The sequence below is a fragment of the Strongylocentrotus purpuratus genome, unplaced genomic scaffold (assembly GCF_000002235.5).
Source record: "Strongylocentrotus purpuratus isolate Spur 01 unplaced genomic scaffold, Spur_5.0 spur5_scaffold_16, whole genome shotgun sequence".
Lineage (NCBI taxonomy): Eukaryota > Metazoa > Echinodermata > Echinoidea > Camarodonta > Strongylocentrotidae > Strongylocentrotus > Strongylocentrotus purpuratus.
In genome coordinates, this window is record NW_022145601.1 from 32,515,734 (window position 1) to 32,540,550 (window position 24,817).

General features: G+C 39.7%; 2 protein-coding genes across 5 annotated transcripts; one reads left to right on the forward strand and one right to left on the reverse strand.

The window, feature by feature from the left end:
* Window positions 1-931: 931 nt before the first annotated feature.
* Window positions 932-23,105, forward strand: LOC100888333. Of its 4 annotated transcripts, none has more exons than XM_030987294.1 (2): window positions 932-1,227; window positions 7,920-15,133. In XM_030987294.1, exon 2 carries the CDS (start codon window positions 7,961-7,963, stop codon window positions 9,692-9,694), a length of 1,734 nt encoding a protein of 577 aa, XP_030843154.1. In that variant the 5' UTR covers window positions 932-1,227; window positions 7,920-7,960; the 3' UTR covers window positions 9,695-15,133. The 4 variants fall into 4 exon arrangements, with proteins under 4 accessions (XP_030843154.1, XP_003725398.2, XP_030843153.1 ...); XM_003725350.3 differs by lacking the exon at window positions 7,920-15,133 and adding an exon at window positions 21,002-23,105 and having other exon boundaries at window positions 1,011-1,227; XM_030987293.1 differs by lacking the exons at window positions 932-1,227; window positions 7,920-15,133 and adding exons at window positions 17,240-17,314; window positions 21,002-23,105.
* On the reverse strand, window positions 12,207-12,686 carry LOC753063 (craniofacial development protein 2-like). Its single transcript, XM_011676625.1, has one exon. The coding sequence runs from the start codon at window positions 12,684-12,686 to the stop codon at window positions 12,207-12,209; it is 480 nt and encodes a 159-aa protein (XP_011674927.1).
* Window positions 23,106-24,817: the final 1,712 nt, after the last annotated feature.

Sequence of the window (24,817 nt, forward strand, 5' to 3'; positions counted from 1 at the left end):
GCTATTTGAAATTTATCAAAATTTACCGGGAGCACCGGTCAATTTTTATAGTCAAGTTTTCTCAAAAGCAGAAGTGTTTTTAGTGCCCTTAATACATCCACAGGGGCATCCAAATATATCAAAATTGTAAAGAATCACTATCCACCCAATTTTCGAAATTTCCCAAAACTTTGTATTACCTTTAATCGATGAAAAGTACCGGTACCCCTTTACCGGACATTTTGGGAACATGAATGTGGTCCCTCCATTCCCGGATTTTTGTTTTGGGGGTAGACGTATATATATATATATATATATATATATATACCTATATATAATTCTATAATGAGTGGTATCTATCTGAGCCTTCCTCATTCTGTTCTTGTTTTAGGGACGCGTTGTCGTGACAATACAACATAATAACAACAAAAACAAAAACGAAAGAGATGGAGCGAGAGAGAGAGAGAGAAAATGGAGGGGGTGGGGTGGATGGGTATGGAGAGAAATTTTGGGATCTAGCGTTGAGGCATATGACGTTCTATAATTAAATATGTTCATAAACTGTTCCGTCTGTGCACCAGGGCAGCGTTTCTCGAAACCGTCATAAGTACAAGTTCACCGACATCCCATTGACACGCGTGTATAAGTTTAACACGCGTTTCAATGGGATGTCGGTGAACTTGTAGTTATGACGGTTTCGAGAAACGCTACCCAGGCGATTAGTTTTAAAACAGAAATTTGAAACTACGTAGGCCTTCGAAGACAGAGAAAGATAGAGGGGGAGGGGGGGGGTGGTGGAAATGGAGAGACTAGAGCCGGTGAGAGACTAGAGAGAGAAGTGAGTAGAAGACAAGACCCCATTAATAATTGACCTAGCTAATTGCGGGGCTAATTGGCCTGGAGAAGGGAGCATAAACAGTATCTACACCGACCCGTGGAACTGCGTTTACGATGAGCGCCTTTTCAAATCGCTCATTCTGCCTTCAAATTAGGCATAAACGCACCCTCAGATCAGATGGCTAGCGCACTGCACTACGTACGGTACTTTTGGCGTTCCATAAATTCGCGCCATTTACGTTACTGTGTGGTGCAGTGATCAAGCCAGAGCTAGAGACGATCGACAACAGCTGACTGCAACCTACATGTATGTTTACATATCATGATAATACATGTCATGGTTCAGCTGCCAATGGTAGATCTAGATGCTTTGATGTACGAAATACCCGGCTGTCAAATATTTAAATTTGAGTGAGTATTGATTATTATATATTACCTAGGCTTATGGCATCGTTAAATCTGAGAAAGTGAGATGCATGGTGATGGTAGATCCGCTCCAGCAAAGCATAGAGATTAGGGAGTCAATGGCAATGCTAAATAAGGCAGGTATTATACACAAATTTGACACTGTCACTAGACTTACTATTTGAATTTTAAAATTATTCTTTTTAACACCAGTAAGTTAAAAAAAAAAGTATTTTACTGCTATTTATTGTAAGTAGGGGGGCCTACCGATTTTGAGTGAAATCAGTTTGAGTTTTGTACAAAGTCAAAGCCAGGTGTTTGAAATGTTGAGAATCAAAAGCTGCGCAGCCAGGATAGTAATGCACCTATGTGTAGGTAGATCTAGGTGTTATCAGTGTCTGTCTCAGATCCTCATTATTAGGCTTATGGTAGATAACTGCACACAGGAGCGCACCCGCCCGCAACCCACCATCGCATCGGTATGCACTTGTTGTACATTGTGCAGCGGTTTGCCGTGAAACCTGTGAAAAAGTGTAGACTATACTAATATCAATGTTTTTCCGAAAAAAATAACAAGAAAATTGACACGAAACAGGTAATAAACATAGTCTAACAACTTGCAACTCATATGATCTTTATTTGGACATTTAATGAATATTTACTTCATTTTTGCCCATAAATGATAGACTGACTAGGTGGGGTGTGTGTGCGGGTCGACCACTACACTGGGTTTTTCCCCTACTCTGGGTTTTTCCCCTACTCTTATTCTTAATATGAATAGTGTAGTGGGTTCTTAACCAGGTCTGTCAACCCTCCCGCATTTGGAGGGAGTCTCACGCCACCGTGCTCATTCTCCCACCACCACGCCCTTCCTCCCACAATGTCCCGGTTTATGGAAAAACCTCCAGCCAAATGTGTAGGATGAACCAGCGTACCGTATCATTGCCAATTATTTTGCTCAAAGGGGGGGGGGGGGGGGGGGGGGGCGGGGGGTTAGTGAGTAGTGAGGAATTTTTTTCTTCAACACCCACTCCCCATTGAGCCAAAAATAATTGCATACAATTTCCCTCGAAGCAGTTCCCCAAAGTTGACAGCCCTGTCTTAACGTGCAAGGTAGTGACTCTTCTCTACACAGGGCCTCCATTTAACGTCCTATCTGAGGGACGCAGTGTTTTCCACTTAAAGATAAAGATCAGTTATGGTCATGCGATTGCATTGTAAAAGAAACGTGGAATCGATCAGAAAAGGTTGGTCATCTAGCATATAAGTATTGGTGTGTACTGCAAGGTTCTGGAATCATCAAAATGATAAGAAATTTGGCCCAGTCTTCGTAAAGTTACAAGCACAGAAAGATTTATATAGGACTTTGCACACTTGCGCGACACATGCGTTTATCTCTCCCACACCAATAGATAGACTAATTTACCAAATATATCAATTAGTAGGCGGTTTCCCGGCAAAATTGTTATCATGTATTAATAGTCAAAACATATTCTTTCACATGATTGGTAATAAGAGCTTCCATTTCATTTTTTGAAACTATGCACAATTTATTTTATTTATTTATTATAGTTTTATTTTAACAGGGTGGTCTCATTCAAGTTCATTTCTGAGCCTGCTCTCCCAGAGAGCCCTGTATTCACATAAAAAACATGTACAATAATAACATGAATTCAAAACATACATACAAAGGTAAAATATACATGGTATATACAATAATTAAACATGGGTAACGAAAAACACGCATTAACAATAAATTATAAGGAAAAAAATACAACTATCAAATTGAAAAAAACTAGATGAATGAAATGTAATAAATAAAGGTCAAATTAACGTGAAAATATGTTTACAAGGGAAACTGAAAGGTTTTGACATTCTTTTTAAAACTTTGCAGCGACTTACAATTTTTAATATGATAGGGTAATTTATTGTATATTTTAGCTCCTGAAACCGCTAAGGTTTTCGTTTTAAAATTTGTTTTACACTTTGGAATGAATAATGGACTGTTTAAAGCATAACGAGTAGAATATAATATCGGTCTTTTACTTATACATGGATTAAGATATGGTGGTGATAGGTCGTTTATGATTTTAAAAATCAAGATGCATTTCTGATACTGTATTTAATTCTTTCCTCTAATGACCGCCATTTCAATTTACTCATTAAAACATTTTGGGGTGTAAAATATTCGGCACGAAGAACTAATCGTGCATATCTATTTTGTAATTTTTGCAACTTTGTTAGATTTTGTTTCGAAGAATTTCCCCATACTGAATTACAGTAGTTTAAATGCGGTAGGATAAGAGAATAGTATAATGTAATAAGATTCTTACGGGAAATATAATTGCGTATACGTCTAATGCAGGCAATCGTACCCGATACTTTCTTAACAACTTCTTTTACATGTAACGACCATGTTAAGCTTTTGTCTAGTGTTACACCTAGATATTTCATACTTTCGACTGAGTCGAGTACATTGTCACTGTAACGAATACAAATATTATTATTTTGAATTTTTCTTTTGGAACCAAATAGTATTGTTTTGGTTTTATTTGCATTTAAAAACAGTCCATTGTATTTTAGCCATTTCAAGATACGGGTAAAATCTTTTTGGAGATTGTATTCACAAACTTTATAATCCTTTCCATGATGAAATACTGCCGTGTCATCTGCATATAAGGAAATCTTTGTCTTAGAATGGAGTTGCAGGTTACAAATATCATGCACAAGGGGAGGGCAAGTTAACACACAACGCAGGCTTCAGTCATCCGCCTGGGAGACGAACCCGGGCTCTTTGGTTCGCAGGCAGACGCTTTACGGACTGATCCAACTCGCCTCCCTAGTTCAGGGGCGGTATTCTGTTTTATCCCTGTGTTATCTCTTGAAAGTCCGCCTCTATCTTATCTTTGACCACTGTTGACACGCCCATTTGTACAGACCCTACCCATCAAAATCTATTTTATATAAGCATGGGTGTCGATCCCGAGTGGGGGGGATGGGGGGGGGGGGATGGCCTTGGCCTTGGATGCCCCTTTGATTGGCCTCAATGCCCCTCTCATTGGCCTTGGAGATTTGTTGTGCCCTTTCCCATTTCCCCCATTTGTGCTGTAATATAGGAATGTGCCCTACATAAAAGTGGCCTTGCCCTAAAAATGTTGAAATTTAAGGCCTGATTCCCCCCCCCCCCCCCCAATAATACTCTCAAGTAATAACCATTAACTACTCTGATAACATGAGCTGTATTTCAAGTATTTTTCAGATTTAGAGTCAGATTTTTTGAGTATCGCAAGCTCAAAAGTATCTCACCGCATGTATCATATCACTGCAGTCAGATACTATAGCACCGTATCTTTGTTTAGTTTAGATTCCAATTTCTGATCACCGGACCCGCAGGTGTAGTTTTTCGGCCATGCGGGGGATTACGTGCTCTGGCCGCACGCGTCTTATTTTTTCATACCACAGCAAGCCCGTGCTATTGATCAATGGGCGAACGCACAGGGCGCACTCCCTATTGACTACGTACATTCATACAGCTGAAAACTGCCTCGCTAGGCTGAAAACTACCTCCGAAACCGGCGGTGAACATGTAAGTGAATTTGCCATGGCAATTCATGATTTTTTTCTGGGATTCTTTTCTTGTTAAAATAATAATAGTATGGGCTTCATGATTTGAACAAGAAATGATTATAAATAGGAAGTAAAGAGTCCCAAAATAGGATTTTGCTTTAGGTGGCTCAAAACTCCCTCCTTTACTTAACTAAAAAATACCAAAAGTCAACTACATGTAAATCTTCATCAATTGTTCACATTAATGGTCATGATTTGAAAGTTGTTATGTTTCTTACCTGTTAGTGAAAACTGATAAGTTATTTACTCGTCAAAATCAAAGATTTTGCTGAATTTATAATTTTATTAAATTGCTGGGAAAAACAACATCGACAACAAAGAATGTGAGTGTGGATTTCTTTGTTTTTGGACACAAATGTGACCTCGGATTATAAATGGAAATATTAAGATTATTCGATATTAAACTTATACCTATACAGTAGGTTTGCGGTTGCACCATGTGTGAGAGAGAGAGGTTTGAGGAGTCCTGAAAAGGACTCTGACTCGGTAATCTTTCATGAAGGAGTGTAGTCCTGAAAAGGACTGTTTGTTATCTTTCTTAGCATATAGTTCTCAGGAGAACTATAGTGCTTGGAGAGGATGAGTGGCTCGATGTTTCGAACAGGTTGACTATCCGTCGTCAAGCAGCATCAAACTTATACCTATCTCTAATGCATTGTGAGCTCCTAGGGGTTGATATAGCCACTGAAGGAAATATTTGATTTAAAGCCCGCCCAGATCTCTTCTCTGCTGCCATCTGCAGTCTGTTGCAGAACAATGTCTCGTATAAAAAGATGGCTAGCTGAGCTTGATATCGATGCATCCGTACATTTAACTACCCAACTATTAATATTTCTGTAAGATATTATAGAAATTTAATGTATTGTGTTTCAGTTATTTTTTCATTTTGTAGTTTCTTTAAACTCTTTAAAGGAGCTACACAAAGAAAATTCACTAACAACTCATAATTAGAACAAATTACATATGGATGTAAAGATTTTCTCTTGAAAAACACGAACAATTTGCTGAGAAATCATATAGATATCATGGAAAGGCGTAAAATGCAATTTTTCAAGACCCTCCTTAGACCCCCGAACGCCCCTGAACGTAAGTCAAACACACAAGCGTAGCGAGCTCTGAATAGTGATGTCACACACTGGATAAACAGCTCAGCGCCGTGCAGCAGTATGCAGCTAGCCAGCCGTGTCCGTGACGTCATAAATATTGATGCTCTACAAAGGACCGCTGAAGGCAGAAAATCTAGATCTCAAAACTAACATTTTTTAAAGTGTATATCTGCGGGCCCCAAACATATTGTGAAGAGAAGTGTTGTTGTATTTTATCGGCAAGGCTTCCCCTTCGCAATGATATGAGTTTTGCATCAATTCAAAACACTTTTGATTCTTCGTGTGGCTACTTTAAATCTCATGTCGGATTTTTAGATGGTTTAAATCTGATTGATCGAATCTCTTTGATAGACCTTTGGCCTTTGTTTTGCCCCCCCCCCCCACATTTTGATATGTCTGATCTGCTATGTTTGTAACTGTGATTTTTATCAAATGTGCAAATAAAGTGAACTGAATTGAATTGAACTTTGGACCTTCGTCTGCATTGACTGCACGTACATGTATGACGGTTGTAGGGCTTATATGCCCACACATTGCACGTATGACGGTTGTAGGGCTTATATTCCCACACATCGAGCATGAACAACTTGACTTCTAAACTATTGAAAGGCACTTTGATTTGCTTCCAAGTGCTTTAATTTATTTTCCTTGTGCTTTTGATTTATTTTCCTTCAGCATAATAACTTGGGTGAGCCATTATTTTGTGGATATTTTGACAACTAATACCTATTAGGCCTAGATGTACATTGCTGCTTACAAGTATCGGCTTGCATGGTGATGTAGATATACAGTAGGCTTGCGGTTGCACCATGTGAGAGAGATGGAGGATTGGGGAGTACTGAAAAGGACTCTCTCGATAATCTTTCTTTCTTTAGTGTGTGTAGTCCTGAAAAGGACTGTTGGTGTTAATCTTGAAAAAGACTGTTGGTTATTGTTATTAGCTTATAGTTCTAAGGAGAACTGTAGCGCCAGTTGGAGAGGACGGGTGGCAGGAGTGGCTAGACGTTTCGAACAGGTTGACTATCCATCGTCAGGACTACACACACTCAAGAAAGAAAGATTATCGAGAGTCCTTTTCATGACTCTCCAATCCTCTCTCTCACATGGTGCAACCGCAAGCCTACTGTATAGATGTACATTGTTATTTTAAAGGCACACTGCACTACTTGTAGCTACTTGCGCCCTCTATATAAAAAACAATGCCTAATCGGTGACCATTGGTCCCCCGTGATCCTCTTTTTCTTATGTTATTTGAGAGCTGAGTTGATGAGATAACCACATGTACAGTGACCCTGCAGGGCAGTCTGATCCCTCCTGAAAACTACGGCAGATAAGCTTTAAGTCTGATCAATATTTTAGTATTGTATTTGGTAGAGCTTGTCTTGCCGTCGTCTGACTTAGGTTTCTGCACACACAGTATTACAAAGCTTGTTCTTTTGCAAAAAAAAATGTAGCTGTCATTTTAAATGATTTTATTTTCTTCTGAAGATCAATTACCCAAGAATAAACAATTTTTTAATTGATTTGAAAGTAGTAACTGTCTTTCCATTGCGTCAATAGTTCAGCATTTTTATCCGAACTCCTGTACCTGGGTGTACTCAAAGTCTCAATTTCTGGTGCGGGGAAAATTCTTGTTAGGAAACTGGTCTCTGCCGGAAATATTAAAGTCAAACCTGGGATCTGCCAAAACCCGTAATGAATCGAGCCTTTATCCAAGTGCTTCCAGACTGTTTCTTTCATTTGTTGAGTACTGCAGTTTCACAAAGTCTGACTTCTATAAGATGGCCCTATAGGCTATAACTGGAATTGGCATGGATATACTCATTATAATTTATTGTGATTGATTATGGAAAAGGGATTCTTTCAAATGTTGAAGTCAATACTTTTAGCATCTGAAAAGGATTGGTCCCACCCGTGTCGCAATAAGAAATATGAAGGTTTCATTTTCCATCTCTGTTTCCTCAGATACTTGGAGATATTGGTCCAAGATCCTTACAATCACTCAAATGGCATCAGAATCAGAGAGTGGATTACAAGAATTAAGAGAGTCTCCTATTCAGAAGGAGAAGATCAACCAGTGGATCAAAGATGATGTTGACTTGGCGTCTCTCATGGATGTAGGAGATATAAGATATGTGGATGATGTGAAACAATACTTGGCTTGTTCAGGTGATCCTGCTGGCGTGGACAGAACTAACGGTGCGGGACAAACACCTTTGATGATATCCTGCTTACATGGATGGAAGGATATTGTCAACTTCTTGTTGGAAGCTGGAGCTGACCCAAACCTGACATGCACAGTCCATGGTAGTTCTGCACTTCATTATGCCTGCGAAAATGAGAATGATGTAACACTGCAATGTAGAGAGAACCCGAACTATCCGAAAGAATTCAAAGAACAGGTTGTAAAAATCAATAATATTGTTGAAGTCCTTTTCCATCATGGGGCTGCACTGCAAGTGAATAAAGATGGATTGAGTCCAGCCTGTGTGGCAGCTTTGAACAGTTTCAAAGATGTGGTGACATTCTTTGCATCAAGCAGTGTTATTGCAATGCAGCCTGCAGACAAGGTGAAGGCGTATGAACTCCTTGGAGTTTCACAGGCATTCTTTGATAAGCACCATGCCATTGATGCCTGTGAATCATTTCACCTTGCTGCATCTTTGCATTCTTCAGAGGACAGTGAAGTTACACCTTGCCATGTCAACTCTGACCTTGATGCATGGTTTATTGAAATGATGAACAAGAAGAACGCAAGTGAAAGTGAAGAGTTTGAGGTCAAGGTGAAAGCTTTCATCGTTGGTCTCCAGTGTCTACCTGCCAATATTAAAGTTAAATACAATTTATGGAATGCTTTGGCAGGTTGTGCTGAAGATGCATTGTTCGGTGGTAAAGATACTGAAAATGGATATACCATGTTTGTGGCACTGATAAAGGAGGAAATGATGGAGGAAAACCTGCTTGGTACGGTCATGAAGATGATGGATGAATCTACAGCAACACTTTTTCATGAGATTCCAGAATCACTGAGGTTTATTCCTAAGCTGTTAGAGATATACGCTGCTGCTTTCAGAATCAGAAACACCCAGTCCACTGGAAAGATAGGCAAGATCCTTGAACATATGGGAAACCTTATATTCAGACTCACATATTACCCGTCTGAATCTAAATACCTTGTAAACAGCCTTCCATTTGTTGGCAGCATTGTTAATTGCATAAACAAGATGGTTACAGAACAAACAAGCCAGGGTACAGATCAACAAAAATCAATCACTGCAGTCTTCTTTGATCATATGTCTGAAGCCATGTGGGAAGATATGTACTGCTGGCAAAGTAAGACAAGAAGAAATAGATTTAAATTCACTATTTGTAGACTCCTCCACTACAATGGTTTCAACCCAGACTTGGACAAATCTCTGTTACCAAATCTTCTTGAAGTTGTACCTGTTGCCCGAGATATGGACTTCATTCTTTCAGTTTCTCGAGTTTTAATACGGTATGGTTGTCCTACTGATGATGCTTCTCTTGAGGATATTCACGAGGATGACATAGAGTTGTTAGAGTTATTGAAACCTACAACACCAACTCCTCTAAAGGAACTAGCTGCAAGAGCAATACTCCACAACAAGATACCCTACAGAGAGAGTCTTCCCAATATCCTGTGTGAGAAAATAGAGGGTGAAAAGCTGTCTCCAGATCTTTCTGAATTGGATTCCTCAACTGATTCTGATTCAGACTGAGAACATTACTTTTCCTTTTAAATTTAAAGGTATTTTTTGAGTTCTGGATAAGAAAATTTATCTCAAGAGAAATTGTCTATGTATTAGTAGGCAATGTTTTTGGTCAGCAAGATGAGAATCATCATCAATAGTGATCTGTCAGTTTATGACAGGTTCAGTGACCCAATCAGAGTTCTACTTCAAGTGTCTCTCCAAGTACTTCAGTCTTTAGCCATCCGTTTCAGCATTTCATATTCCGTTGCTCCACATTCCGCAATCAAATCATCTAGAAAGCCTTTACGAGGTCTTCCCCTCAACTTCTTTCCATGTAGACGGCCTTCTAGGACTCTGATCATCAAGCTATCATCATGCTGCATGATGTGTCCAAGTCATTTCTTCTGTCTCTTTTTAATCGTTTGAAGCAGCACCCGCTTTTCTTGAACTCGATGCAGCACCTCTTCGTTCGAAACTCTGTCCCTCCAAGACACATCTAGTAGTTTACGCCAGCACCACATTTCGACCGCTTCCAATCGCTGAATGTCCTTCCTGGCGAGTGTCCACGTCTCTGCTCCATATAACAGTACATTCCATACTAGAGACTTCACAAGACGCTTTCTTAAACTCGGGTCAATATTGTGGCTCATCAGGATATCTTGTTGAGTGAAGGGAGCTCTTGCCAATGCTGAGCGCAAGTTGACGTCTTTGGCAGACTTGCCATCCTCAGTCAGCACACTGCCTAAATATTTGAAGTGGTTGACTTGCACTAGTCTGTTGCCATTTATCATGATGGTTATTTCTTTTGTCTTGGCCTTACTTGTCATCATCACCTTCATTTTCTTCTCATTTATTCTCATGCCATAGCTCCTAACTACTTGGTCCATCTGTACCATCTGTCTTCGAAGGCCATCGGCAGTGACAGCGAGTGTGGCCTGATCATCAACGTACCGTACAGACTTAATTAACACTCCGACATTCACTCCTTCTTGTAACGTTGCCAGAGCTTCTCTTACCATTGCCTCTGCATAGATATTGAAGAGAAGAGGAGACAGCAGGCATCCCTGACGTGTTCCCCGTCCAATGACGGCTGGTTCAGAGACTCCATCTCCAATGTGAATGCTTGCAGTCTGAGACATGTACAGGGATGCAATCAGTCTACGGTCTTTCCAATCAACACTAATGGCTGACAGCACTTCCATCAGCCTAGTCCAATTGACACGATCAAATGCCTTTTCGTAGTCCTCAAAACAGATATATAGGTCTTGATCATGCTGTATACATCTCTCACTTAATATTTTCATTACAGCAAATGCTTCTCAGGTACCGACCCCTTTACGAAAGCCAAATTGGTCGATTCCAATATAATCTTTGGACCTCGCTTCAATCCGATGGTGGAGTACCTTTAGCAATACTTTTGAAGCATGTGATACCAGGCTGATTGTGCGGTGATCCTCGCATCTGATTGCCTTTGTAGTCTTCTTAATAGTGATCAACTGGCTTGTCCAATCCTCTGGCCATACTCCCTTTTCATGTATATGTTGACATAATTCAGTCAGTGCCATTATGCGAGCTTCCCCCATGTTCTTGAGCATTTCAGCAGTAATGTTGTCTTCCCTAGCTGCCTTTTTCTCCTTTAACTGACAGACTGCAGCATGCACCTCTTCTGAAAGTAAGGGGGGACCAACGTCATCTGCCATGACACATTCTTCCATTTCCAAGGGCAGAGCGACTGGTTTGTTGTCCCTCGCATACAACTCCTCTACATACTGACGCCACCTATCCTCTATGTCATGTTGGTTGGTTAGCAGTTCTCCATTCACATCCAGCACCCCTCTTGTGTTGTTCTTTCCTTTCCCTTTGTTCAAATCATCACTAAGAGTTTTCACTTTATTGTACACAAGGTCTGTTCTCCCAATGCGGTTTAGCTCCTCTAATTCCTTGCATTGTTGTTCCCACCAGTCAGTTCGGGCTTTGTAGCTCTTCTTAGTTCATTATTAAGCCTCTTGTAACCCCTTTTACCTTCTGCAGTGTTGTCCTTTTTCAGTGTCCTTCTCTGGTCCATCTTATCTATCATTTCCTCCGTTGTCCATGGTTTACGGATCTTCTTTCTCTTACCAAACCCAACGTTTTCTTCAGCACTACCAAGCAAGGCACCTTTTTAGATTTTCCCATTCATCTTCAACTGAGGGACCCTTTGGTAATTCTCTAGCGTACAGCCGGGATTGGACACCAGATGCATACACTAATGTATTCTGTTTCAGCTTTGCATTATCTATTCTCGTCACTTTGGAGCTCCCTCGCATCTTCTTCAGTTTCAGCTGCACTGTCATCATCACCAAGTCGTGATCCAAGTCAAAGTCTGCGCCTGGATATGCTAGGGCCTTTTTCACACTATTCTTGTAACGCTGGTTCACAAGAATATAGTCAATCTGGTAGCGTGCAGTATCCCCAGGTGCTTTCCATGTATAGCGACGTCTAGGGTGCTGTTCAAAGAGAGTGTTGGTAACCACCAGTTTTCTCCTCTTGCAAAACTGCACTAGCATATTTCCTCTATGGTTTTGCCTGCCGAGACCCCACTCACCAACAGCGTCATCGTGTTGTGTGAGCTTCCGACAACAGCATTCCAGTCACCAAGAAGAATATGGTAGTCATTTCCTTTTCCTTTTTCCAGCTCCTCATCGATCATGTCGTAAATATCCTCCACATCTTTGTCCTCATAATCACTTGTAGTAGGCATGTACACAACCAACACAACGATGTCAACTGGTGATCCCTTTATTCTGACTGCTAGCAGTCTATCGCTTACAGCCTCAATCCTACATACATTCTTTGCTGTTTGCTTGTCCAGCAAAAGAGCAACACCACATTGTCTTACTTTCCCTCCAGAGTATATCACTCTGAATTCATCACTCATGAAGTCACCACTGTCAAGCCATCTAACCTCAGTCAGAGCAAACAAGTCCATGTTATAACGTTGCATCTCATGTTTGATAGTTTCTATCTTGTCGTCTCTCATTGTTCTAGTATTCCATGTGCCAACACGCATGTGAGGACTTTGCTAGATGACGACCTGACCATCCTCACTGCTCGTCCTGCTGGACGCGACACCCTAGCATCTAGTGTCTAGGGTCCTGACAACGTCTTTAGCTTGATTTGAATTGACAACTATCATATCATATATATTGGGTCATCCTGATGATAATACTGCGGTGGGTTCCCGTTGCCTTCCGCAGGACCAATTTTCATCATGGCTGGACTCCACTAGAAGGTTTGCTTTCACTACAGCTGACGAGTACCCTCTACCCGGATCAGGATAGGCTATAGCCCCCGCTGGACATCATCCCAGTATTTCTATGGTCTCGGAGAATGAAAATCTTAATAATCGAAAAGTCATAAATCTACAAATGCACAAACATGCCAAAGATGAAAGATTGTATTTGTAGACTTTTGAGTATGGCAACTTACTCAAATTTATTTTATACACCGTACATGTATTAATTCTCGTGTTAGTAAAGTTGTCAGTCGTATGGAAATTATAGTTTGTTTTTCTTGATGATCTGAACTGCCTGTTGTAGATGAGGCTGCCCTGTTTGATGGCAAAGCTTTACAAGAAGGATATGACATGCTTTTGGCCTCTCGTACAGAAAGAGATGATAAAGGAACTAGTGGAACCCGTGGAAATCCACGGCGGGCACTGAAGTGTATTGAGATTAGGATGAGTTTGACTGCAACAATTTGATTGGAAAGGCAATGATAATATCTTCATAACGGAAAGTCATTTCTCATTTATATTTATCATTATCAATAAACGTGCAAAATTTGAAATTGCTCCAAATCGTCTCAAATTCATTTTGCATGCATTTCAGGCTATATGAGCATTTTTGTAAAAAAAAGAAAAAAAGTGCACATGCGTATGCCCACGTGTTTTCGTTCGTCATGGCCGTACTCAACATAGAATCACCATTTTTTTTCTTTCATAATATTTCTTATTCTTTTCTGAACAATTTGATACCATGTTTATCTCTTTATGACCATTAATAACAGAATGTGAGTCCGTTAACTATAAATGTCTGTGGGCGTGAGCTCTATATGGGCAAAAACATGCATATAAAAAATCCATTATAGCTCTTAAGAATGCTTGGAAACCACCCGTTTTTTTCCTTCATATTTTGGCTATTAAGTATATCATGACATATCGTCATAATGGCCTTGGAACTTAAAATATGAATGTGTATATTATGACGTCAGCATATTTATGAAAAATAAATCGTATCTATGTAAATATTGATAGATTTTCTTCCGATTGTTGATATGTTGTAGCTAAGACAATTTTCTACAAGATCAGTGACCACCATTTTTCATTTTTATGACATCATCGTAGTGAAAATTGCGATTAAAGTCGACATGTCAGAATTTTCTTAATTTGCGTGTTATGCCTATGGAAGGTGAATTTCGTTCACATCATGAATCTACATGACTTCCGCAGGTGTTAAACATGTGAGGAAGGTATTTAATAAAAGGCATGAGTGCACCCTCTATAAACTGAATATACATTATAGTCTGTCAGTTGACTAAATCGCGTAAACAGGATACTGTTACAATCGTCATAATCCCTATCACCATCATCATGATCATCAATGTATACTGCAACATCAATTCGTTCCATATATTTATATGATTCTACTCTCCTCAGAGATGATTATAGTTATCCAGTTGTTCAGATTAAATAACAGACCACCTAATTCGTTCCAATGACGAATTATATTTCTTGTTGATATTCGCTTTGTCCATGTTAACATTACACATTTATCATCACTATATATATGCATTCAAGGTTTCTTCACTTTGTACTTTCTGATGTAAGATTAATTTGCCAATTTCATTGAGTCGGGGAACATCACCTTGTTTAACCAATATTGAAACTAAGCTTTAAAATTTTATCTTTTATCGTACTTTATCTGACTTGTATTTATCTAAATTTATCCCACCTGCATGTTATTGTTGCAATAAAATTGTAAATTTCTTGAGGAAACTAATTTTGATGTTTCATCAAATCTTGAGAGCAATAAGATATCTCGATTACACATTTCTACTCTTAAAACAAAATTAGACTTGGGGGGGGGGGGGGTAGTGAGCATTAAGTTTAACACTATGTAGCAAAGAGAGGATGATCAAGACAGAGGACGGGGAAAATGGAGAAATGGGAGGAAGAGAGATAGAAAGAGGACGAAGATATACAGGAGGATGAAGTAGACGTATGAACATGAATAATAACTAGTACAGAAATTGGAAGAGTGAGAATTAGAGAGCACTACATAGAGAGCGGACATTATAGAGAGACATACATGTATAGAGAGAGATAGACAGATGTGAAAAGGAAGAAAGAATTTTTGTTTTTTTTGTTATGGGTGAAATGTATTTTCCTTGCTTCAGCAAAAAAAAAAAAAAAAAAAAAAAAAAAAATATTTGATGGACACAAATTCATTCATACACTCCCGACCAAGTAATATTTATCACATACACATCATCTTGTTATTAATAGCTGAGTCATGTATAAAGGGTATACACTAGTATACAGTAAGTTTACGTTTATAATGAAAATTTAACGACACCGTATATTTGACAGTTTATTAAATAATGTTTGTATACTTTTATCATCAAACAGGATGATAATAATCAACAGAATATTTTTATTTATAAATTATAACTGACATGCAGTGTAACTGTAAATTTATATATGTTAAAATAATTGTGTAGCCAGGATTTTAATTTTAGAGGGGGGGGGGGGGGGGGGGGGGGAGGGTGGTAGTGAGCATGCAAAGCGTGCAAACCAGATATTGAGGGGGATCATTTCAGGAAATTTTGACAGAAAGAAGACGTTTCATATAATTTCTTACTTGCTTCTATGTGATGATTGATGATCAATTGCAAGAAATATAGCATGCAAAGTGGGGGAAAGGGGTTAGAGAGGGTGGGTGCAGAGGGAGGCAATAATATTCCCTCTCTCCCGCGAATTGCGGAAAGAAGGGCCCACGATACTAGGAGTATCAGCACTTCCTGTGCGCTTTTCAGGGAGTGGGCTTAGTCAATATTTTGAAGGCCGCCTTTTGGCGTTCTCCCAATTCGTTTACTTCTTTTTATCTTAGGGATGTCCCCTCTGGTGAGGTTTTGTTGCAACCGCGTCCCTAAGGGCAGCTTCGTCTGCCATTGTTCCCCAGTAATCCCCTTCGTCTGCCATTGTTCCCCAGTAATCCCCTTCATCTGCCATTGTTCCCCAGTAATCCCCTTCTACTTGGGACGTGCCTCCCTCCTGGTCTTATCCGCGCTGGTCTAGCAAATAATAGGTAGATACATTGACTTATTGTGGTAAATCAGGAAAATCATAACTGATTTATGTATCTACCTGTATCTACATGTATGTCCCTCCCTCCGTCCCCTCTCCTTGCCCGGCATCATGTCCGAAGTGTTGTCTCTGGAGGCTCCTTAAAGAGGAAGATGGCGGGCGTACGGTTGTGCACGTGAACCCTGGGAAGACGCTGTATTGGGGTGGGCATGCGCGAATGTGACGTTTCAGTTCTCGATAGCTGCATAGTTTAGGTAAACTAGCAAATAATAGGTACTGTAGATAACTAGATACATAGATTTATATAGTAAATAATAAAATCAGTTATGATTTTCCTGATCCAGGGCGGTGTCCAGGCCCGGGATCAAGGTGAGGGAGCTCGACCTGGCTCATGAGCTGACTCACTTATAAATGTCCATTTACATGTCATTGTCTAGACTTTCCAGGTGTTCGAAAACCCAGAAAGTCTACATTGAACGTGATGGACTTCCATTGTGTCCTTGAAGAGGAGCAGTTCCGCCACCACGACGAGAAGTGTGAGGGTGACGAACAAATTGATCACTAGCAGGGACGATTCTGTGAATAATAGCAGAGTAATTTATCTGTCAAGGAAGTCTCAGTCATAGCTTGACTAATGATAAGAGAGTTAAGATTGTTTTGAATATGAGATCACAAAAGCTATGTGAATCTATAACTGGCTATTTTATCAGTGAATTGTGACATAGTATTCATGAACAACTCTTCTATTTGTTAATTGTGTACAAAAATATTGTTAATTTCTGTTTTTCTCTGTTGGGGCACTACTAAAAAATATATATCATAGACAGCTGAGGTCTAATCCCCCCTGGCCAAACTAGCTGCATGTAGCGAAAAAGAGTTCTTTCTGTATTATAGAGTTTGTAGCCCTTCGTAGTAAGTATAAACCTGAGACTTCAATTCAGTATTCATTTATATTTCCTCAGATTCTCGAGGCCTTGGTCTGAGATCATACGGTCACACAATGGCGTCACAATCAGAGAGCGGTTGTCAGGAATTAGGGGATTCTCCTTGTCTCAAGGACAAGAACGATCAGTGGTTCAAAGATGGTGTTGATTTGGCGTCTCTCATTGATAAAGGAGATATAAGAGATGTGGATGATGTGAAACAATACCTGGCTTGTTCAGGTGATCCTGCTGGCGTGGACAGAACTAACAGTGCGGGACAAACACCTTTGATGATATTCTGCAGAAATGGACGAAAGGATATTGTCAACTCCTTGTTGGAAGCTGGAGCTGACCCAAACCTGACATGCACAGTCCATGGTAATTCTGCACTTCATTATGCCTGCCAAGGGGAGAAAAGTGTAACACTGGAATGTAGAGAGAAACCAAATTATCAGAAAGAAAAGGTTGTTGACATCATTAAGATTGTTGAAGTCCTTTTCCATCATGGGGCTGTGCTGCAAGTGAATAAAGATGGATTGAGTCCAGCCTGTGTGGCAGCTTTGAACAGTTTCAAAGATGTGGTGACATTCTTTGCATCAAGCAGTGTTGTCGCAATGCAGACTGCAGACAAGGTGAAGGCGTATGAACTCCTTGGAGTTTCACAGGCAGTCTTTGATAAGCACCATGCCATTGATGCCTGTGAATCATTTCACCTTGCTGCATCTTTGCATTCTTCAGAGGATATTGAAGTTACACCTTGCCATGTCAACTCTGACCTTGATACATGGTTTATTGAAATGATGAACAAGAAGAATGCAAGTAAAAGTGAAGAGTTTGAGGTCAAGGCGAAAGCTTTCATCGTTGGTCTCCAGTGTCTAACTGCCAATATTAAAGTTGAATACAATTTCTGGAATTCTTTGGCAGGTTGTGCTGAAGATGCATTGTTCGCTGGTAAAGATACTGAAAATGGATATAACATGCTTGTGGCACTGATAAAGGAGGAAATGATGGAGGAAAACCTGCTTGGTACGGTCATGGAGATGATAGATGATGCTACAGCATCGCTTTATATAGAGTCTCCAGAATCACTGAGGTTTATTCCTAAGCTGTTAGAGATATACGCTGCTGCTTTCCGAAACAGTAACACCCAGTCCACAGGAAAGATAGGCAAGATCCTTGAACATTTGGGACACCTTATATTCAACCTCGCATATTACCTGTCTGAATCTAAATACCTAGTAAACAGCCTTCCATTCGTTGGCAGCATTGTTAATTGCATAAACAAGATGGTTGCAGAACAAACAAGCCAGGGTACAGATCAACAGAAATCAATCACTTCAATCTTCTGTGATCATATGGCTGAAGCCATGTGGGAAGATGTGTACAGCTGGCAAAGCAAGAGAGCAAGAAATAGATTGAAATTCACCATTTGTAGACTCCTCCACTACAATGGTCTCAACCCAGACTTGGAAAAATCTCTGTTCAAAACTCTTCTTGAAGTTGTACCTGTTGCCCGAGATATGGACTTCATTCTTTCAGTTTCACGAGTTTTAATACGGTATGGTTGTCCAACTGATGATGCTTCCCTTGAGGATATTGACGAGGATGACGACGAGGATGACAAAGAGTTGTCAGAGTTATTGAAACCTACAACCCCAACTCCTCTAGAGGAACTAGCTGCAAGAGCAATACTCCACAACAAGATACCCTACAGAGAGAGTCTTCCTGATATCCTGTGTGAGAAAATAGAGGGTGAAAAGCTGTCCCCAGATCTTTCTGAATTGGATTCCTCAACTGATTCTGATGCAGACTGAGAACATGACTTTTCCTTTTAAATTTAAACGTACTTTATGAGTTCTGGATAAGAAAATTTATCTCAAGAGAAATTGTCTATGTAAAGTAGGTAATGTTTTTCGGTCAGCAAGATAGGAATGAAAGTCTTTGTAATCAAAAAGCCATACATATACAAAAGCGCAAACATGCCCAAGATGAAAGATTATACTTGTAGACTTGTATGGCAGCTGACACAAATTTATTTTATACACTGTACATGTATTAATTCTCGTGTTAGTAAAGTTGTCAGTCATATATGGAAATTACGTTTTTTTTTTTTGATGATCTGAACTGCCTGTTCCAGATGAGGCTGCCTTGTTTGATGGCAAAGCTTTACAAGAAGGATATGACATGCTTTTGGCTCTTGTACATAAAAAGATGATAGAGGAATACCCACCAGGTACAGTCATGGGCATGATAAAGAATCCATTACAGCATGCTTGTGGATCCTTAGTGTTAAAGTTTGTTCCCAAACTGTTGGACGCATATATCCTGAGAAACACAAAGCAGGTAGCAGCCGACTGATGGATCAAAAATGGGATATTGTTGACGTTCTGGGAGGCCTGATGTTCAATTTTGCATACTATCATTCAGAATCAAACTATCTAGAATTAAGTTTGTCATCTGTGGCGAGCATTATCAACTGCATTAAGATGATGGATGGCCTGGTCGTAGAGTCATTGCCCGGCAAGCAATAGATGGCATGTTCAAATCCTGCTGGTTCCAAGATTTTTCATGACGTGTTTTCAATCACGGATCGATAAATCGATCTTATTCACTGGGTGTAAGCCACAACTATGTTTAAACAAATAATGTCTTATTATGAGCAGCTTTAAAACTTTCGTAATTGAGATGCGAAGAGGGGGATCTTGTTTTTAACCATCTATTTTCAGCTTTCCTTTTAAAACTTCTATTCTAACAGCATTTGTAAACTATGGTACCTGTTGATGAGAAGCTACTGTCTTCGTTAAAAAAGCCAGGTGCATGTTTGTTGAAAATTGAAATTAGAGTTTTAGTGTATAAAGTAGCCGTAAGATCATCAGGTGTGTTTGAACATAGTGAACTGTTAGCTACACAACTCTGCAGTGAATCCATATTTATACAAACAATTTTTATGGAGAGATGTACAGGTGCTTTGACTGAATTAGCTCGACTGCTGATAACAGGGAAATGATCCGATATTAAAGAACCAGGCCAACGTCGCCCCACAAATATTTAGTAGATATAATCAAATTAAGAGTGTGGCCGCATATACATGTATGAGTACTAAAAGCAACTTGCTGAATATAACAAAAAGACTCAAGTAGAATAGTAGAGACTTTGACTCTTGATTATCATTATCAACATGAATATTGAAGTCACCAGTAATTATTATAGGTACAATACAACAAGTATTCCTGTTTAAACTCGTTAATAATAATACTAATAGTAAGGGTGGCTTCTTATATACCGGTAATGCACATGTCCGTCACGTACATGTAGTGACACTCCTGGCACTCCCCCAATTATTACCCTGGCTTTAGCAAGGCGGCCATTACAGCGCTCTAGCATTTCAAAGAATTAATTCCTGCCAGGTACCCATTTACAACACCTGGGTTAAAACACAGGCAAGAAAACAGACATTGATACAGGATGAGCATCAGAATACAGTAGTCTGTATATATATTGATTAATTAGTGTTGAGAAGATCTGAATGATATGCAGTAACAAGCAAACTCAAATTATTTATATTACTTGCAACAACGTGATGAACGTCTGTTGTGTCCTTTAGATAAGAGCGGTTCCGCCACAATGAGCAGTGTAAGGGCGATGAAGAAAAAAAAAGACGACCAGCAGGGACAATTCTGTGAATAATGGCAGAGTAATTTATCTGTCAAGGAAGTCTCAGTCATAGCTTGACTAATGATAAGAGAGTTAAGATTGTTTTAAATATGAGAACACAAAGGCTATGTGAATCTATAATTGGCTATTATATCAGTGAATTGTGACATATATTCATGGACATCTCTGTTGGGGCACTACTAAAAATATATCATAGACAGCTGATTATAAAACATTTGATGAGATAACCACCTGTCAGTGACCCTGCAGGGAGGTCTAATCCCCTCTGGCCAAACTAGTGCATATACCAGTAGTAAAAAATAGAGTTCTTTCTGTATTATAGAGTTTGTAGCCCTTCGTAGTAAGTATAAACCTGAGACTTCAATTCAATATTCGTTTATATTTCCTCAGATTCTTGAGGCCTTGGTCTGAGATCATACGGTCACCCAATGGCGTCACAATCAGAGAGCGGTTGTCAGGAATTTGGGAATTCTCCTTGTTGTCACAAGGATAAGAAGGATCAGTCTTTCGAAGATGGTGTTGATTTGGCGTCTCTCATTGACCAGGAAGAATTGAGTGATGTGGCTGAAGTGAAACATTACCTTGCTCGTTCAGGTGATCCTGCTGGGGTGGACAGAAAGAATGGCGCAGGACAAACACCTTTGATGATTGCCTGCAGAAATGTACAGACGGATATAGTACAGTTCTTATTGAAAGCTGGAGCTGACCCAAACCTGACATGTGCAGTCCATGGGAATTCAGCACTTCATTATGCATGCCAAGGAGACAAAGATTTAATGTTAATGTTTCGAACCAAAAAGAACTACCCAGCACAGGAGATGGAAAGAATTGAGATTGTCAAATTCCTTCTCCATCATGGGGCTACACTGCAAGTGAACGAAGATGGATTGAGTCCAGCCTGTGTGGCTGCTTTGAACAGTTTCAAATATGTGGTGTTATTCTTTGCATCAAGCAGTGTTGTCGCAATGCAGACCCCAGACAAGGTGAAGGTGTATGAACTCCTTGGAGTTTCACAGGCAGTCTTTGATAAGCACCATGCCCTTGATGCATGTGAGTCATTTCACTTTGCTGCCTCTTTGCATTCCGAAGATGACAGTGAAGTTATACCACACCATGTCAACTCTGACCTTGATGATTGGTTTTGTGATATGATGACAAAAATAAAGAAGAAAAAAATTGGTGAGCACAGGATCGGGCAGAAGGCATTCACCATTGGTATTAAGTGCATACCTGACAAGATCAAAGATAAATACAACTTCTGGCATTTTACATCTAGATACACTGACCCTGCTTTCTTTGATTTTAGAGCTACAGAAGAAGGATATGACTTGCTTGTGTCTATGATTAAGAAGGAGATGCAAGGGGACTACCCACTCTGTACTGTCATGAAGATGATGAAGACTGCCTTGGAATCCACAATGCATCTCCCTGGATCACCAGGAATAGAGTTTATTCCAAAGTTGTTGGAGATGTATGCAGAGGGATTCAGAGAAGATAACGGACGGCTTAGAGGGAAAAGGCATGAGATACACAAACTTTTGGGAGGTCTGTTATTCAACCTTGCATACAATCGATTAGAAGTTAAATGTCTCAAACAAAGCCTTCTGTTTGTTGGAAGTATCATTAACTGTATCAAGATGTATGTTGAAGAGCCAAGTCCAATCCCAGATGACTTTACATCATCAATCACTTCAGTGTTCTTCAACAACATGGCTGAGGGCATGCAGAAGGACATGCAGTTCATGAACTGCAGTCGACAGGGAAAGAAAGCAAGGAATAGATTGAAGTTTGTCATTTACCGACTCCTCTCCTACAATGGCTTTGATCCTGATTCGGTTACATCTTTACTCAACTCCCTGGTCAAGATTGTTCGTTTCAACCATGATAGGGATTTCATTATTCCACTTGCTAAGGTGCTGATTCGCTATGGTTGTCCAACTGAAGATGTTTGCATTGAGCAATACCTACAGGATTATCCGGAGGTGATGGAATTAATGGCACTTTTAAGCCCAGCAACAACACCACACTCTCTTGAGGAACTAGCTACAAGAACAGTTCTACGCAAGAACTTACCTTACAGGGAGAGGCTTCCCATTATGCTCTCTGAAAAAATAGATGTGGAAATGTACTTGATGCCAGCTCCTTCGGATTTGGATCCTTCATTAGAATCGGATGAAGATGTGGAATCGAATGAAGACGTTGAGTCGGATGAAGACGCTTCGGATGAAGACGTAGAATCGGATGAAGACGTGGAGTCGGATGAAGAAGTGTGGTTGGATGAAGACGTAGAATCGGATGAAGACATAGAGTCGGATGAAGACGTAGAGTCGGATGGAGACGTGGAGTCAGATGAAGACTTAAGCTATTTTTTATTTATGTCATCTTAAAGTGGGTGGGTCAGCAGTTTCCATACATGTGCAGAAGGTCATAATTCGCTAACACCCGACTAGGTGGAAATACCATTAATGGATGTTCCAAGTCTGCACAAAAAAAATGGTATTCCACACTATAAAATACCCCCTTGTCCCTTTTGAGGGAGACTTTGGGTCTAGCAAATAACAGATTAGGACTTAACCATGTGGGGGTAAAGACAGAGCATTACATAAAGTTTGTCTATAGGCCAATTTTCTCAAGGGATTTTGTTGAAATTTTGAACGAAGGTGTATCTTATCTACAAGCCTATAGATTTGGGTGATGCTGCCACCAGTGTCCCGTGTTTTATAGGGTCAAAAGTTCATATTTTGGTGGGTGTATAGTGTGCGCTCTGCAGGTCATATTTCATGACGGATTTCATTCAAATTTTGTATACAGTGTGAGTCAAAAAAAAGTTTACACCTAGAAAATTGCTAATTATTTAAAAAATCATTGATGAACATTAAACTGTTATATGTTTTATGAAAGAGTGTTTTATCCCAAATCATTTGGTACCATTTTTGTGTGGTATGTGTTCACGCTTGGATGAACAGGAGACATTGTTTGCGAGAGTGCAAAAATCGACTTGTGCCAAAGTTGCCTATGTGATGTTTGACTAAAACAATGGGATCTGGGTATTAATTCGGTCTTTGCAGATCCAAATAACACCCCCAACAAAATTAATCATGCCACAAATATCAAATATCAAATATCAACGAACATTTGTGCGCGTGTGTGTGGGTGTGTGTGACTTTGCCCTTTGCAAAAAACATATGCATGCATTTCATTTGATACATTCAATCCATTCTCTCACTCCGCTAATCCCAACATAATTCATACTGTAGGCATCACTTTGGCGCAAGTCGATTTTTGCACTCTCGCAAACAGTGCCACCTGTTCATCCAAACGTGAACACATACCACACAAAAATGGTACCAAATGATTTGGGATAAAACACTCTTTCATAAAATGTATAATAATTTACTGTTCATAGATGATTTTAAAATTAATTAGCAATTTTCTAGGTGTGAACTTTTTTTGACTCACACGGTAGAAATGTATCTTGGTACAATTTACACATCTCTCCTTTTTGGTGATGCTGTCCCCATTATTCCTCTTTAACAAGGTCAAAGGTCATTTGTTCCTTTTGTGTTCTGTTACTGCCACATTTTTTGAATGATTTCTTTCAAATTTTGTATGGAGGTGTGTCTTTAATATTACAATCTACATAGTTTTGGTGATGATGCCACCTTTGTCACTCCTTCGAGCATGAGGATAACACAAAATCGCTGCCACTGCCGGGGGACACATTCGCATTGCGCGGCAATTAAGATTGCGATATTTCTAGTTCTGCTCTGTACACGGCACTGTTTTGTTTTGTTTACATGTACCAAATGTGTGCCCCAAGAGGGTAGAAGTGAAAATATTTGTACATACTTCAAACGTGTATCAGGACTATTCATATTTTTGAGAAAAAATTCTCCTGGGCTCGTGCCATTCAGCTTGAGTTTTGTTTATCTTTATCATTATCATTTTTGCTTGTCAGCTGTTTTTCTGACTTGTCAGAACTTTTTTAGCTCCCCCTTTTTTGTGTTATACTTTATTTGCCCGTTTCCATCCAATTATTCTCATACTGCCTTGACTAACAGTGGTTAATGGCATGCAGCAAGATATGCAGATATTTTTAAATGGGTTTTTTTCTCAAAATCTATACTGTTTTTAACAAAGTTAAACCAAATCAAATCTCGGTATAAACTGTTTTGTCATGGGATGTTCTTTGTTAGATTTTATGCC

Bases quoted from the DNA above. Each gene is read 5' to 3' on its own strand.
- LOC753063 (XM_011676625.1), bottom strand. From the start codon at position 12,686: ATGAGAGACGACAAGATAGAAACTATCAAACATGAGATGCAACGTTAT.
- LOC100888333 (XM_003725350.3), top strand. From the start codon at position 21,040: ATGGCGTCACAATCAGAGAGCGGTTGTCAGGAATTTGGGAATTCTCCT.